The sequence below is a fragment of the Erythrolamprus reginae genome, chromosome Z, assembly GCF_031021105.1.
Source record: "Erythrolamprus reginae isolate rEryReg1 chromosome Z, rEryReg1.hap1, whole genome shotgun sequence".
NCBI classification, from domain to species: Eukaryota; Metazoa; Chordata; class Lepidosauria; order Squamata; family Dipsadidae; genus Erythrolamprus; species Erythrolamprus reginae.
Genome location: NC_091963.1, coordinates 126,130,903 through 126,146,173, shown reverse-complemented (window position 1 = coordinate 126,146,173; position 15,271 = coordinate 126,130,903). Strand labels below are relative to the sequence as shown.

Genomic DNA, 15,271 nt, shown 5'->3' with positions numbered 1-15,271 from the left:
CCCTCCTGTTTTTGTCTACCTCTCTATCCTCATCTCCCCCACACCTTTCTCGTCCCTTGAGCTCCATGAATCTTTTTCCCCCATTTTTGTCCATCCCACTCTGCTCATCTCCCCCACACCTTTCTCCTCCCTTGAGCTCCATGAGTCTTTTCTTCCTGTTTTTGTCCCCCCCCTACTCTGCCCAGCAGAGCGCCCATTTTTGCGATCCTGGGATTCCCCTCCTGGGATTTCTCTACAGCATTGCAAAAACGTGGAAGTCAGGAGATGGGGTTTCCCATGGAGGGAGCCTCAGGGGATCCCAGGATCACAAAAACCTGCACTTGGCTTGCAACAGTCTGGAGGCGGGGCATCTCAGTGGTGGCTTGGCAGGTTCGTAAGGTGAAAAAAAGTTCGTAAGAAGAGGCAAAAAAATTCCGAACCCTGGGTTCGTATCTCAAAAAGTTCGTATGATGAGGGGTTCGTATCATGAGGTACCACTGTACCTTTTACCACCCATTGAACCTCAAAGTGAACAGGCTCTAAATTAGGGCTTATTTGGGGGGATATGACTTGCTAGGTGCATAAGTAAGACTAAATAGTAAAGAAGATAAATCTGCAAAATCTGATATGATAATTCCAGTTTTAAAATTATTCTCCATTCATTTATTACATTATTTAAATATAAATAATGTAAATATACAACAAAGAATAATAAATAACAGAAATATTGAAAGCGTTGTGTGCTTACCATTATTGTTTTCTCCTCATGAGTTCTTTTCTATTGTTTAGCTCTGGCCTACCAATGATTATGTAACATTTGGGAAAATATATACAGACCAGCAATGCTGCACTAGAGGCCAAAATAGAGAAAACCTCCACAGCTACCATGTATTTGCCTTTGGTGCTCAGGTAGGATGGAACAAAAGAAAGCCACACACTGCAGAAGATCAGCATACTGAATGTGAGACATTTGGCCTCGTTGAAACTGCTGGGGAGATTCCTAGAGATAAAAGCTACTGTGAAACTGGTAGCTGCCAAAAAGCCCATGTATCCCAGGACACAGTAGAACATGATAGCTGAGCCTTCATTGCACTGGAGTATGATTTCCGCAAGTTCTGAATGGGTGTCAATGTCAAAGAAAGGAGGAAATGTGGACACCCACACTATACATATGACTACTTGAATCAGAGAACCAAAAAGAATAATGGAAGTGGCTAGTCCTCTTCCCACCCAGTTCCTCATCCTAGATCCTGGCTTGGTGGCCATGAAAGCCAGAAACACAGTGATGGTTTTAGCTAGCACAGAAGACACAGCCACTGAGAAGATAATGCCAAAGCTAATTTGCCGAAGAAGACATATTGTATTTCCAGGTAAAACAAGGAATTGTAGTGAGCAAAGGAAGCAGAGGAGGATGGAGATCAGTAGAACATAAGTGATATTTCGATTATTGGCCTTGACAATGGGAGTATGGTGATATTTCAAAAATGTTGCCAGCACCCCAATTGTGCAGAAAGAAAGAAAAAGTGCCAGAATGACTAAAGCTATCCCCATTGGTTCTTCATAGGATAAGAAAGATATTTTCTTGGGAAGACATGAATCTTTTTCCTTGCTTGGATATTGGTCTTCTGGGCATTTAGAACAATCCTGCATGTCTGGAATTTAAGCATATAATTTTTCTATAGCAATAGTATTATTTATTGATTGATTTTGAAATAATACTAGAAAATGATAAAATGAACAAAACAGAAATATAATAATGATTGAAATACATACATCAACAAAAATATATAACAAAGATAATAAGGAGAGGTTAGAACTGTATTTTTTTCTCTTAATAGTCTCTTTTTTCATGGTTCCTTATTAATTACTTCTTTTTTTCACCTAATTTTGTTTTCATTTTACCTGGGTACAATTTGTTGCATGATTTTCTACACACTGTTAATGATTAGAATAGAATAGAATTATATTGGCCATCTGTGATTGGACACACAAGGAATTTGTCTTGGTTCATATGCTCTCAGCGTACATAAAAGAAAAAGATTCATTTGTCAAGAATCATGTGATACAACACTTAATGATTGTCACAGGGGTCAAATAAGCAATGAAGAAACAATCAATATTAATAAAAATCTTAGGATACAAGCAACAAGTTTATAATATCACATTAAATTTCATGGATTGTGCTGGTTTCAGTTCACTGCCTTTGGATTTTGTTCATTTTGTAAGATTTATTCCACTAGGCTTTGAACCACTATAGCACTGAGACAACTAGTATTATAGCTGATGGAGTATATGTGGTGTTCTTTTGCTTGGAATAGATAAAAAGTAGTGCAGTGGTTATGTTGGTGGACTAGAAACCAGGAGATAGTGAATTTTAGTCTTGCTTTACACATGGAAGGCAACTGGATGACCTTCAGCTATTGACTCTCTTTCAGCACAACCACACAACCTTGAAAAAATGGCGGAAAATTAATGATAGTGACAGTGACAGTGACAGTAACAGTGATAGTGATAATGATAGCCCTACATGGCCTAGGACCAGATTATCTTCAGGATCATCTTCTGCCTCATATATCCCAGCGGCCAGTTAGGTCTCACAGGGTAGGCCTTCTCCAGGTCCCATCAGCCAAACAATGTTGACTGGCAGGGCCTAGAGGAAAGCCTTCTCTGTGGAGGCCCTGGCCCTCTGGAACAAACTCCCTCTGGAGAATATGTACTGCCCCCTCCCTGCTGGTCTTTTGTAAAGCTTTAAAAACCTACCTCTGCCAGTGGGCATGGGGGCCATTACTAGATATAATTGGATTGAACTGGATGAATGTGTGTGAGTGTATATTGGATGTTTTAAAATGCACACCACCCTGAGTCAATGAATGAATGAATGAATGAATGAATGAATGAATGAATGAATGAATGAATGAATGAATGAATAAATAAATAAATAAGTGTAGTAATATATTACCCTTCTGGCTTGAAATCTTCTCTTTGGAACAAGGAAGACAATCATAGCAGCAAAATGGCTTCCCTTCCTGCTTTTGTTTGAAATATCCAGGAAGGCAACTCTCAGTACATACCGAAACAGGTAAGATCTGTCCAATAAATGAAAAAAAGGAAAATATTGGTATTCAATTACAAATTTGGGAAACGAAGGCTAAAAATCATGATTGTTTGATATTTGTCAAATCAAGAATGCTAATTGAAAGGACTTGCTTCATTATGAAAGCTATTAAAGAATTAATGGTGGCCTCGAAGTGTGCACCGGTAGCGCCGAAGATGACAGGCCTTTGCTGGTCATACAGATTCTCAACCTAAGCCACAAATGGAACTGGAACTCTTATAAGTAAGAGAGATAGTCATTAATCGACTTGTGCCCAATTTTACAACTTAACTGCCACCAATGTTAAGTGACTCACATGGTTATTAAGCAAATCTGGCTTTCTGTATTGATTTTGCTTCTCAAAAACTGGCTGGAAAGGTCACATATGGCAATCAGGTGCCCTGGGATGCTGCAACAGTTGTAAGAGTGAAGAACAATTATAAGTTATTTGTTTCAGCAGCTTTGAACAGTCATTAAACAAACAGTTGTATATCAGGGACTATATTTATACATAAGAAATCACAAACTGTCAAAGCAAGTGCAAGGGCAGCCTGTCCCATTAGCCCAATATCAAAAACATCAAAACCAATTACTTATAGAACAGTGATTCTAGGATCCAAGTTTTCCACATTGTAATTTCTTCTCCCTTGCCTTTGGTTCATAATCAGGAGTGGGCTACTACCCAGAAGGGGAGGCACAGTAGGGTAATGAAAATTGAGCTCCACCACAGACCACCTAATTTGCATTGAAATATATTGAAAGAAATGCAGGGCGTCCTGAATAAGCCACACCTAGAGTGTGGTAGTCCTTCACTGTTCATAATGAATATCAAATACGAATGTGAAAAAGGAACATGTACCCCATTCATTTTTTTATTGGATTGGATTGGATTGGATTATTTGAATGCTGCCCCTCTCCGGAGACTCAGAGTGACTCATGACTTTCCACCTTGCCAGATTAAATATGAACTTGTTAGATGACATTATTATTAGTGCAGGGAAAATTATTGATGGAATATCTGCCTTTTCTGACCAGAAACTTTGGCCTCAGAATATGAAGATACCTCAAATTGATACAAAAGTTAATAGAAAGAAAGAGATAAATCTGGTGGCAGTCTTATGGAAACAGCCATTGAGTTCATTTCTCCTCCCCACAGCCAAAACTGAAGCTATCCATCCAGGAAGCAATGTCCTTAAGCCATAATTTCTACAATTCCAGGGAATTATGATTCTTTGAATCTTCTTAATTATTTATCTTCTAGAAATTGTCTGATTTTTAATTGAGAGCAAAATGATTAGAATAATATATTTTATCGGTCAATTAACAATCCTTCTTTAGAAAAATCTGTTTAACATTTTTTAATTTCTCCTACATTTGATAAAAACAAACTGGCTCATTGATTATTATTAGAATAGAAAATTAAAATGTCTATCAGTGATTTACTATTACAAAAGTCTTTATCAAGCCCGCTTAACATTGAATTAATACTGTAGCCAGTGACAGACCACCATTCCTGGCACTACCGGAATGGGCCGGGAGCACAGCCGCGCACATACGGCATGGGATTCAACTTCTTTGCATGAGCGGAAGACAAATCTTGCATGAGGATGTTTGCACACGTGAGATCTTGCCAATTTTTTGGGTTTTTTGCTTCCGCGCAAAAAATAAAGTAAGTGACCTTAGCCATGAGAAGCACGTCCACCCACCGTGCCACTCATGGCAACTCTGGGTGGGCTACAAGGGACAGGGTGTGCAGACATGATGCTCATGGCCCTCCCAGCCCTTACCTTTTGGAGCCTTGAGCACTTGCTCCCTCACCATGCCAAGAAGATGGCATGTGGCTTGGGGAGCAAGCTGGGTGGCCCTGAGCTCTCGCCACATGGCCTGTTCCTTGCTCTCCCACACCACAGGCATCTTTTGGCATGACAATCGCTGAACCTAAAAATCCTCAAAGATGTACAGGATTTATCTTACTCTGATACAGAGCCTCGGACTATGACATCAAACATGCTAACAAATTATCCACATTACTAACGTGGGCAACCAACTGCCCATATCCCATTATCCTCCTCAGAGACCTCAACCTACCACACATCAACTGGTCCTTAAATGAATGCAGCATGGAACCCATACATTCTACTATATATAATACCATCACCTATCTTGGACTCGACCAACTAGTAACTAACAATACCAGACTTTATAACTGTCTGGATCTCATCTTCTGCAACAGCAAAAGTGCAATATATGTCTTACAAATAACGGAACCATTTTCTAACATTGACCACAGCATGATAAACTTCAGTCTCAACCTAAGCCACACTATGATCGCCAAAACAATACCACACCAAAATTCAATTTCAAAAAAGCGAACTATGAACTCATTAAAGCTCACCTCTCTACATTAAACTGGAAAACTCTATTCTCTGAATGCTACACTACTGATGACCTCTACAACACATTCCTACTCGAAATGAAAATTATCATCAGACTTCATGTGCCTCTAACATGTACCATAAACAAAAAAAATAATCTCCCCATCTCAATAAGAAAATTACAAACAAGAAAAAAATCTCTCTGGAGGAAAAACAAAAAAGGACAATTTTCCAACTTCAAAAGCCAATATAAAAGCATTTGCAATCAAATAAAACCAGAATGCCTTAACTACTACAGCAAACAAGAGGAAAACCTTCTACCCACCAAATCTAATAGAGCTTTGAACAACATTGTCAGCAATAAATTCAAAGACTTTAGACCTATCCCACCTCTCAAAGGACCCAACAACAAAGAATACCATGATGATTCATCCAAAGCAAACCTCCTCAACTCTTTCTTTGGTTCTATCTTTGTTAACAGCAATGGCTCATCCCCCAATTTCATCAATCGCACCTCAAACTCCCTCAACGACCTAACCCAAGTAGACTTCACTGAAAACTGAGTTGAAAAAGCATTACGTGACCTTAAACCTTCTCTATCACTCAGATCAGATGGTCTATGTGCTTACTTCCTAAAAAAAGCTCTCTTCTTCCATAGCTGAACCACTAAGCATAATTTCCGAAACAATCCCTAAGATTGTTTCGAAAATCACTGCCTAAGCTACAGTCGAAAGCAATGATCATCCCCATCTTCAAAAAAGGAGACCCCTCTCTTGTCGATAACTACAGACCAGTTTCACTATGCTGCATCCCATGCAAAGTCATGGAATCAATTATAAACAAATCAATTACTATCCATCTAAAAACTAATAATTTGCTCTCTAACAACCTGCAGCTTCTCCACAGCAAAAATATATGGACAACTTATCTAGATAAAGGGAAATCTATAGATGCAATTTATATCGACTTCTGCAAAGCCTTTGATTCAGTGGTCCACAAAAAACTACTCCTAAAACTCAAATCCTATGGCACCTCAGGATCCTTCCACAGCTGGATTACAGCATTCCTGTCAAACAGACAACGAGTGGTCAAAATAGGAAGCACTATATCCAACCCTGTCCCAGTTTAAAGCGGTGTTCCCCAAAGTAGCGTACTGGGACCAATGCTCTTCATTCCCTACATCAATGACCTTTGTGATTACATCACAAGCAACTGTGTCCTCTTTGCTGACGATGTAAAACTCTTCAACACCACCAATAACACAACTATTCTCCAAAAAGACCTGAATTCTGTTTCTGAGTGGTCTAACACATGGCAACTCCAAATCTCAACTAGCAAATGCTCTGTCCTACACATTGGGAAAAAGAATATGAACTCCAAATACGAACTGAATAATCAAATTATCACAGATAATCCCCACTCAGTTAAAGACCTTGGTGTACTAATAACAAAAGATTTAAGTGCCAAAGCCCACTGCAACAATATAGCCAAGAAGGCTTCAAGAGTTGTAAACTTAATCCTACGTAGCTTCTGCTCTGGCAATCCCACACTATTTACCAGAGCTTACAAAACATTTGCCAGATCCATCCTCGAACACAGCTCATTTGTTTGGAACCCATATTGCATCTCAGACATCAACACCCTTGAAAATGTCCAAAGATACTTCACCAGAAGAGCCCTTCACTCCTCCACTCGAAATAGAGTATCCTACGAGACTAGTCTTTCAATCCTGGGCCTAGAAAATTTAGAATTAAGATGCCTTAAACAAGGTCTAAGTATTGCCCACAAGATCATATGCTGCAATGTCCTGCCTGTCTGTGACTACTTCAGCTTCAACCACAACAACACAAGAGCACACATCATATTTAAACTTAATATTAACCGCTCCAAACTTGACTGTAAAAAATATGACTTCAGTAACCGAGTTGTCGAAGCGTGGAACTCATTACCGGACTCCATAGTGTCATCTGCAAACCCCCAACACTTTACCCTTAGATTATTCACCGATGACCTATCCAGATTCCTAAGAGGTCAGTAAGGGGCAAGTATAAATGCATTAGAGTGCCTTCCATCCCCTGTCCTATTGCTCTCCTATATCTCCTATACCTTTCTTCTATTCCTATATCTCTTCTTCTATTCTTTCATTGATATGTTCTTTTCCTATATCTTCTTTTCTATTCTTTCTTAGATATATTTTACTATGCGTATCTCCTCTATAACCTTCATCATGTATTTTACTATGTGTGTATATATATATATACAGTGATCCCCCGCTCGTTGCGAGGGTTCTGTTCCAGGACCCCCCGCAACGAGCGGGTTTTCGCGAAGTAGCGCTGCGGAAGTAAAAACACCATCTGCGCATGTGCAGATGGTGTTTTTACTCCCGCAGCGCTAGCGAGGAGCCGAAGATTGGGGGCGGCGCGGCTGTTTTAAAATGTCGCCGCCGGCATGGGGGGCTTCCTAGCAGCCCCCCAAACCCGGGTTGGGGGTCCTGGGGGTGCTGGCAAGCCCCCCATGCCGGCGGCGACATTTTAAAACAGCCGCGCCGCACTGGCTGTCGCCGCTTTCGAGCTGAGTCCTGGAGCGAATTCGCTCCGGGATTCAGCTCAAAAGCGCCGACAGCCAGCGCGGAGAAGCCGTTCGCTGGCGCTGGCTGTCGGCGCTTTTGAGCTGAGTCCCGGAGCGAATTCGCTCCGGGACTCAGCTCAAAAGCGCCGACAGCCAGCGCCAGCGAACGGCTTCTCCGCGCTGGCTGTCGGCGCTTTCGAGCTGAATCCTGGAGCGAATTCGCTCCGGGACTCAGCTCAAAAGCGCCGACAGCCAGCGCCAGCGAACGGCTTCTCCGTGCTGGCTGTCGCCGCTTTCGAGCTGAGTCCCGGAGCGAATTCGCTCCGGGACTCAGCTCAAAAGCGCCAACAGCCAGCGCCAGCGAACGGCTTCTCCGCGCTGGCTGTCGGCGCTTTCGAGCTGAGTCCCGGAGCGAATTCGCTCCGGGACTCAGCTCAAAAGCGCCGACAGCCAGCGCCAGCGAACGGCTTCTCCGCGCTGGCTGTCGCCGCTTTCGAGCTGAGTCCCGGAGCGAATTCGCTTCAGGACTCAGCTCGAAAGCGGCAAGAATGAACGGCGTGGGCGGGCGAAGGGCGGGCGGCAGCGAGGAGTTTGCGTGGGCGGTGGGGAAACTCCTTGCTGATGCCCGCTGCTCGCCCTCCCGCCAGCAAGAGGGGGAAGACCCAGGGAAGCCGCCCAGCAGCTGATCTGCCGGGCGCCATCTACGCATGCGTGCCCATAGAAAAAAAGGGCACACATGCGCAGATGGTGTTTTGACTTCCGGGTTGAAAAATCGCAAATTACCCTGTTCGCAATGGTCGGGGACGCAATAACCGGGGTATTACTGTACTCACTAAAACCCTCATTGTGTATTGGATAAAATAAATAAATAAAACAAATAAATAAAAATAAACAAACAAACAAATAAATAAATAAGGATATTTCAAATACCCTGTATCGGAACTATATCTATATATAAACACATACATATTCTTTCTGTGTTTATTGACATAGAATTATTTTTGAACAACATTCCAGGGACAGAAGAAGAAAATTAAAATCTTACTTGGTTGAAACTGCTGTGCCAGGTAATGGCTTCATCATGAATAGTGAATTTTTTCTCTTTATTCCAGAGATCCAGCTTCCCTACTTTTACTCGATTGAATGATTGGTTTGGGAAGGTGACCCAATTTATAATATCAAATCCGGATATCAATTCTCTCCTCTGATTGAACTGAACCCTATCTCCAGCACTGTTATTAAATGAGATCCCTTTTAGAAACTGGTGGAGCTGAATATGAATGAATATGTAAACAGTAAGAGAAGAATCAGTAATTAATTCACTATTTTAATCAAATGCTGCAGCAACTTTTATTTATTATTTATATTGCAGATTTATAAACTGCCAATTCCCTCAAAAGGGGGCTGTTAAATATAATATAATTTATAAATAAAACAATGTATACAATTAACGTAATAATTAAAATAAAGTTAGAATTTAAAAAAATTAGCATAGAATAATGTCATTAAAAATTCAAAAGTGTAATCATCCCCAAAAGGCCATTTAATGTTGATTATTACAGGTAGGGAGGAAGACTAATATAATCCCTGAACAAGGCTGCACTTCCAGTTTTTTATCCCTTTGCAGAAGACCGGAGTGTGGAGGCCTTCCTCACGTGTAGGGACAATACATTGCTTAATGCGGGGACAACAGCAGAGAAGGCTCTCTTCTTAGACCCTTCCAGTCAAAATTATTTGACTGAGTTTTCAGCTATCTTCCCTGTTTGATCAAGTAAGACAGGCTGATGAGATGGGGTAAAAACAGTTCTGTATGTAATTTGACACTATGCCATGTAGGATTTTATTGATGATGATGAAACAGCTTGAACTGGACCCAGAAGCACACTGGTACCCAAGGCAGTTCATAGTGCAAGGGTGTTATATATACCCTTCTATTGCAACTCTTACATTTGTGTAGTTGCACTCTGCACCACCTGAAGCCTTCATATATATCCCATGTAGAGCTCATCGCAAAAGTCTGAAATGGCCAGTGCATGAATGACTGAGTATGTAGCCTCATAATATAGAGTTGGAAAAAGACCATCCTGGCCATAGCCACCTTATGCTTTTTGATCAGGAGCCCTGAGTCCATGGTACCTCCAAGTTATACATGGTTTTCCCATCAAGGATACTATTTCCCCAAAAGTCTCTTGCAAAGGATGAACATCAGGATGCCTACTTCAACTATCTAGGTTGGAGATGATAGACAATAGTTATAGACTGTTTATTCTCTTTATTTGGCAAACATTATGGGATTCTCCATACACTTCGTTTTCATATCAGTCTAGAAAAAAATTGCCCTTGATCTAAAAAAAATGCTACAAAAATAGATAATTTTGTATAGACACAATGTTGTGGGGGTTTTTTATTTGTGGAGAATATTGGTAATATTATAAAATGAAAAGAAAATATGAATCTGAAAATTACTATAGTCGTGGCAACTACAGTATGTTACACTGGATAACTTTAGTTTAAAAAGTGCTTAATAAATGGATGGATAATGAACCCAGGTAAATGAATTTAGAAATACTTCTAAATTCTTTTACTTATGCAGGTTATTCAATATATATATATATGTTTTCGTAAATATATATATATATGTCACATGTTTTTTTGCTGAATTTGAAAGTTAAGGGAGACTAGGATAGATCTATTTCGGCCTTATTTTGGCCTCATCAGCTAGCCATACCCACTGGGACTTGAACCTGCAACCTTTGCCTTGTAAGGCAGAGAATTATCATCTAGGTTACGGTATCCAATCCCTTCAGCTATGCACCAGGGAAGGGTTACATATTTTTGTGTCGAATCACCCTGGTGTATTGAAGGAACATCACAGCTCCTTATTTGCCTCTCAGCCCAACCCAGGGCCATTTCCAAGGCAGTTAATTTTATTGATAGCTGACAATTCTATCTGTATGTGTCACATGTGGGTTTTTTTGCTTAATTTGAAAATTAAGGGAGACTAGGATAGATCTTTTTCAGCCTTATTTTGGCCTCATCAGCTAGCCATACCCTCACTGGGACTTGAACCTGCAACCTTTGCCTTGTAAGGCAGAGAATTATCATCTAGGTTACAGTATCCAATCCCTTCAGCTCTGTACCAGGGAAGGGTTACATATATTTTCAGAAACAGAGATAATTTGACAGATTTAGAACAAATGAGAGTTAAGTTGCAGAATGTATGTATTAAAGAAGACTGAATAGAGAGGACAGGTGAACACTGAGAATTTTATGGAGAAAGTTGTAAGATACTTAAAAAGAGAGCTAAAGAGAGTTGAAGGGAAACAAGCAGTGCATGAAGCAGTACATGATCCTGGGAAAAGCTAGAATGGTTTGAAAGATAGAAAGTAATACAGCAGGTGCAAATAACATTTAGCAATAGCACTTAGACTTATATACCACTTCACAGTGCTTTACAACCCTCTCTAAGTGGTTTACAGAATCAGCATATTATCCCCAATAATCTGGCTCCTCATTTTGTTGACCTTGGAGGAATGAGTCAACCTTGAGCCTGGTGACATTCGATCTGCCAAACTGCTGGCAGCTGGTGGTCTGCAGAAGTAGCCTGCAGTACTGCATTCTAACTACTGTGCCACCATGGTTCTTTACTGCTATCCCTTGTTTGTATTGTATTGTATCCCTTCATTTCTTTGATTTACTTTGATTTGTATTAAAATAGTGCATTTTGTATAATGGTTTGTATGCTGAGACTGTTCAGTACCTGCCATAGCTGTTCCTCCTGAATGTTCAGTTTCCTTCCATTTGGCATTCCACTGTCTTTTTGTTCAAACTGCATGTCATGTAAAGCATGAGCTATAGCATAAACTGCATTGTATATATTATAACTGTGGCCAGTCATTCTCATTTCAAAAAAAGCTCCTGGAAGCTTCTCCAATTTTTCCTCCAAAGTGCAGAAGTCACTCTGTTTCAAATTGACCAAGGGACTGGGAAAGGCACATTCAAATGCATGTACCCACACATCTTTGATAAAGCCATCTTCTTTTGATAAGAAATGGTCCCTTGCCTGAACAAATTGCTGAAAACCTGGAATTTCATTGGAATGAACTGAAAAGGACAGGGAACCATGGATATCTTGAATATCCCAGCTCCTTTGGTAAAACATTGATGCAACATCCATTTGGGAGGGTACGACCCATACTTTACCTTTTGATTCTACAGATACTGTTTCCATTTTTGGAAGATATAGCAACAACCGCAGATTCAGAAGAGTTTTTTCATAGACAATTACCACATTGGCTTTATTATTCATAGTGAAATAAAAGATTTCTATCATCCCCTCTATTTCCTTGAATAAGTTATTGATATAAATGGGTTTAATTCTTTTTAAAAAAGCAATACAAATCCCATGAAGAGGGAAAGTTGAAATGGCCATTCTCACAAATCTTTCACTTTCATCACGCACAAGGATACCAACCCAGACCCATTTGAAATACACAAGTAGTTGAAGAAGTCCTTGGTATATAAAATTTTCATCTGGGACCATGTGGTAGAAGGAAAAAGATTTAATTTCATCCATTATCTCTGGATGTGACCCATATATTAGCTACAGGGATAAGAAAATTAATAGAAGCAAACAGAAGGGAAAGAAATGAAGAAATAGTCGTCATTGTTAGCAACCGTCAACAAATCTGCTCTAATTTAGGAGTCATCCTGAAGTATAATAAATTCAATTTAGCAGCCTTATAAGAGTCAAATATTCTTTTCTGTTCATCTATTCAGAGGATAGATTTGTGGTATTCTTGTTATTGATAATATCACATTTTAGTTATAAACCTGCATTTTAAAACAAGTCAATTGCTTTCTCAGAATATTGTTTTCCAGGAAATTTTCCAGGAATTTTTGCAATAGAGGTCTAAGTTGAATGATTTATTGGTAGATTAAAATTTAACTTGCTTTCAGTTGAAAATCATCTTATGAGACAGCACTCAATCACCTAACTTGAAGAAAGCAAAGTGATAAGCCTTTCATAATAGAATAAAATTCTTTATTGATCAAGTGTGATTGGACACAACATTTTTTTGTCTTTGGTGCATATGCTCCCAGTATATATAAAAGAAAAGAAATACATTTGTCAAGAATCATGAGATACAACACTTAATGATTGTCATAGGGTACAAATAACCAATAACAAAGCTAATTGATTTGGGAGATCACTGTCTAGCTTGTTGTGACTGAACATCATCTTTATTTGAATATGACTTATAATTTTCTCTTGTTTATTCAATACACTGTTCCAATTCATATTTTCCACATTGTCTCAGCATTATTCAATTGGGTTTCTTTATAGGTTTTATTAATTAATGTAAACTTAAACGCTCACTACCAGGTTTTCAATTTACAAAAAGGTCAGAAAAATATAATTGATTCATAGCTTCTCACAATTCACCACATTACTTACCTGTGGAAGTTGATAGATCTCCAAAATATGTGCCAGGTCAATAGATATTTCAGAATAAAGAGCCCCAATGACTGATACTAAATTGGTTTGGATGCCACACTTATAATTGGGAATCATTCTCTTCAGTGATGAAAAAAGTTCCATTGTGGCATGATAAATACATTTTCTACCATAGCTGTCAAAAATATGAATACCCAGGGTGACATTGGGCAAGATGTGAGGGCTTTCATTGATTTCTTTTACAGCAAATATCAAAGCCAAAATATGCTGATAAAACTTAGTCTGGACTCTGGAATAATAATTGTATGTGATAAAAGAGAATATCGTATTTAAGAGAAAAAAAATGCAGCAAATATATATAAATATTTTTCTTCTTAAAGCAATAACCTCAGTGTTATGCATTGTGTATTAAATGTGGCATATGGTTTACCTTCACATAACTTTGAACAAGAACAAGAACAAAAACCCCAAGCATCTAGTGTAGTAAAGGCGAAGATTTTTTGGCTTGGTGCCAAAAGGGTGCGAGCATGTGAGATAGGGTGCACATGTGCCCATACTCATAATGCAATGCCCTCCCCCCTATATGTGCACAACCCACGCACTGTCCCCCCATGCCTGTGCACAACTCCTCCACACTACCTCCTCCATGTGCACTGAAGCCTCCAGACTCCAGACTTCCATTTTTGCCATCCCCAGGCTTCAGGAGGCTTTCATGAATCCTGAAACCTGGGATTGGCAAAGAACAGCTCAGCAGCCAAGCCAGAATTTCTTTTCCAAACTTCTGTTTGGACGGTTGAGCCATTTTTTGCCATCCTCAGGGTTCAGGGGGCATTCCTGAAGCCTGGGGAGAATGAAAATGGGCAAAAAGAAGACCAAAAATCAGCTGGTCAGCATGTGCATGCATGCTGGTGTTGACATAGGGCAATGGCTTGCATGCCCTCAGATATGACTTCTTGTGCCAACTGTGGTGCACGTGCCATAGGTTCACCATAATGGATCTGGTGTCTTAAATCCTCCTGAAATCAATCTTAAATCCTCCAAATATCAATCAGGATTTCTGTCACATTGTCAGAATCCTTTCATTTTCTCTATGTATATTAAAGCAGTCCGTTTTAATTCCTTTAAGAATCCAAGGAAATTAATGAAAAATGGAAAATTTGAATTAGACCAAAATATATTTTATCACTTTAATATTTATTTTGGTCCGTAAAATATTGTCACATATATAAATGTAAAATGGATATAATACATTGTAAGGTGGTGACACTTACATGGGTTCACCAATAAATGAAAGATGGGGATCTTCTATGAAGTTTTCTACTTCTGTAGGCATGGACATGAAAGAAGTAATGGCACCAATGATGAAATCACCAGGTTGGAAATAGTTGTGAGAAATAGGAAGAGGATCACTAATGATGCAATTTTTGAAATCACATTTCCAAACCATATGAGTTAAAAGCAAGAGTAAAATAATCAAAGTCATTATGCTAAATGTATATCTAAAGAACAGTTTGCATGATAATATTTTAGAATCTTCAAAAATATATTAACTTTGTTTGCCTTACCAAGCCATTCTCACACAATTATTCTGAAACTTTGAATGCAGATCATTCAATCTATGCATTATAACAGCTAGGAAATATTTATACTAATTGTAAGCTTTGAGTCCTCATTGGATATAAATTTGCCAGAAAGGCTTTAACAACAGGCAGAAATAATAACAGTATTTTGATAATTACAGATGGTAGGAATAATTGTCTCTATATGAAGGAAACAATACTTACGGTAAAAAACAGT

General features: G+C 39.3%; 1 protein-coding gene across 1 annotated transcript; it reads right to left on the bottom strand.

Annotated features, from left to right (window-relative positions):
- Nucleotides 1–729: 729 nt before the first annotated feature.
- LOC139154099 (vomeronasal type-2 receptor 26-like) lies at nt 730–14,957 on the bottom strand. The gene is made up of 6 exons (XM_070728529.1): nt 14,746–14,957; nt 13,475–13,763; nt 11,777–12,619; nt 9,062–9,286; nt 2,939–3,065; nt 730–1,631 (listed from the first exon to the last, which is right to left on the bottom strand). Exons 1-6 carry the CDS (start codon nt 14,955–14,957, stop codon nt 730–732), a joined length of 2,598 nt encoding a protein of 865 aa, XP_070584630.1.
- Nucleotides 14,958–15,271: the final 314 nt, after the last annotated feature.

Bases quoted from the DNA above. Each gene is read 5' to 3' on its own strand.
- LOC139154099 (XM_070728529.1), bottom strand. From the start codon at position 14,957: ATGACTTTGATTATTTTACTCTTGCTTTTAACTCATATGGTTTGGAAA. The intron at 9,287-11,776 runs GTACTGAACAGT...ATTCATATTCAG, and splicing joins AGGAGGAACAGCTATGGCAG to CTCCACCAGTTTCTAAAAGG. The intron at 3,066-9,061 runs GTAAGATTTTAA...TTTATTGGACAG, and splicing joins GGCACAGCAGTTTCAACCAA to ATCTTACCTGTTTCGGTATG.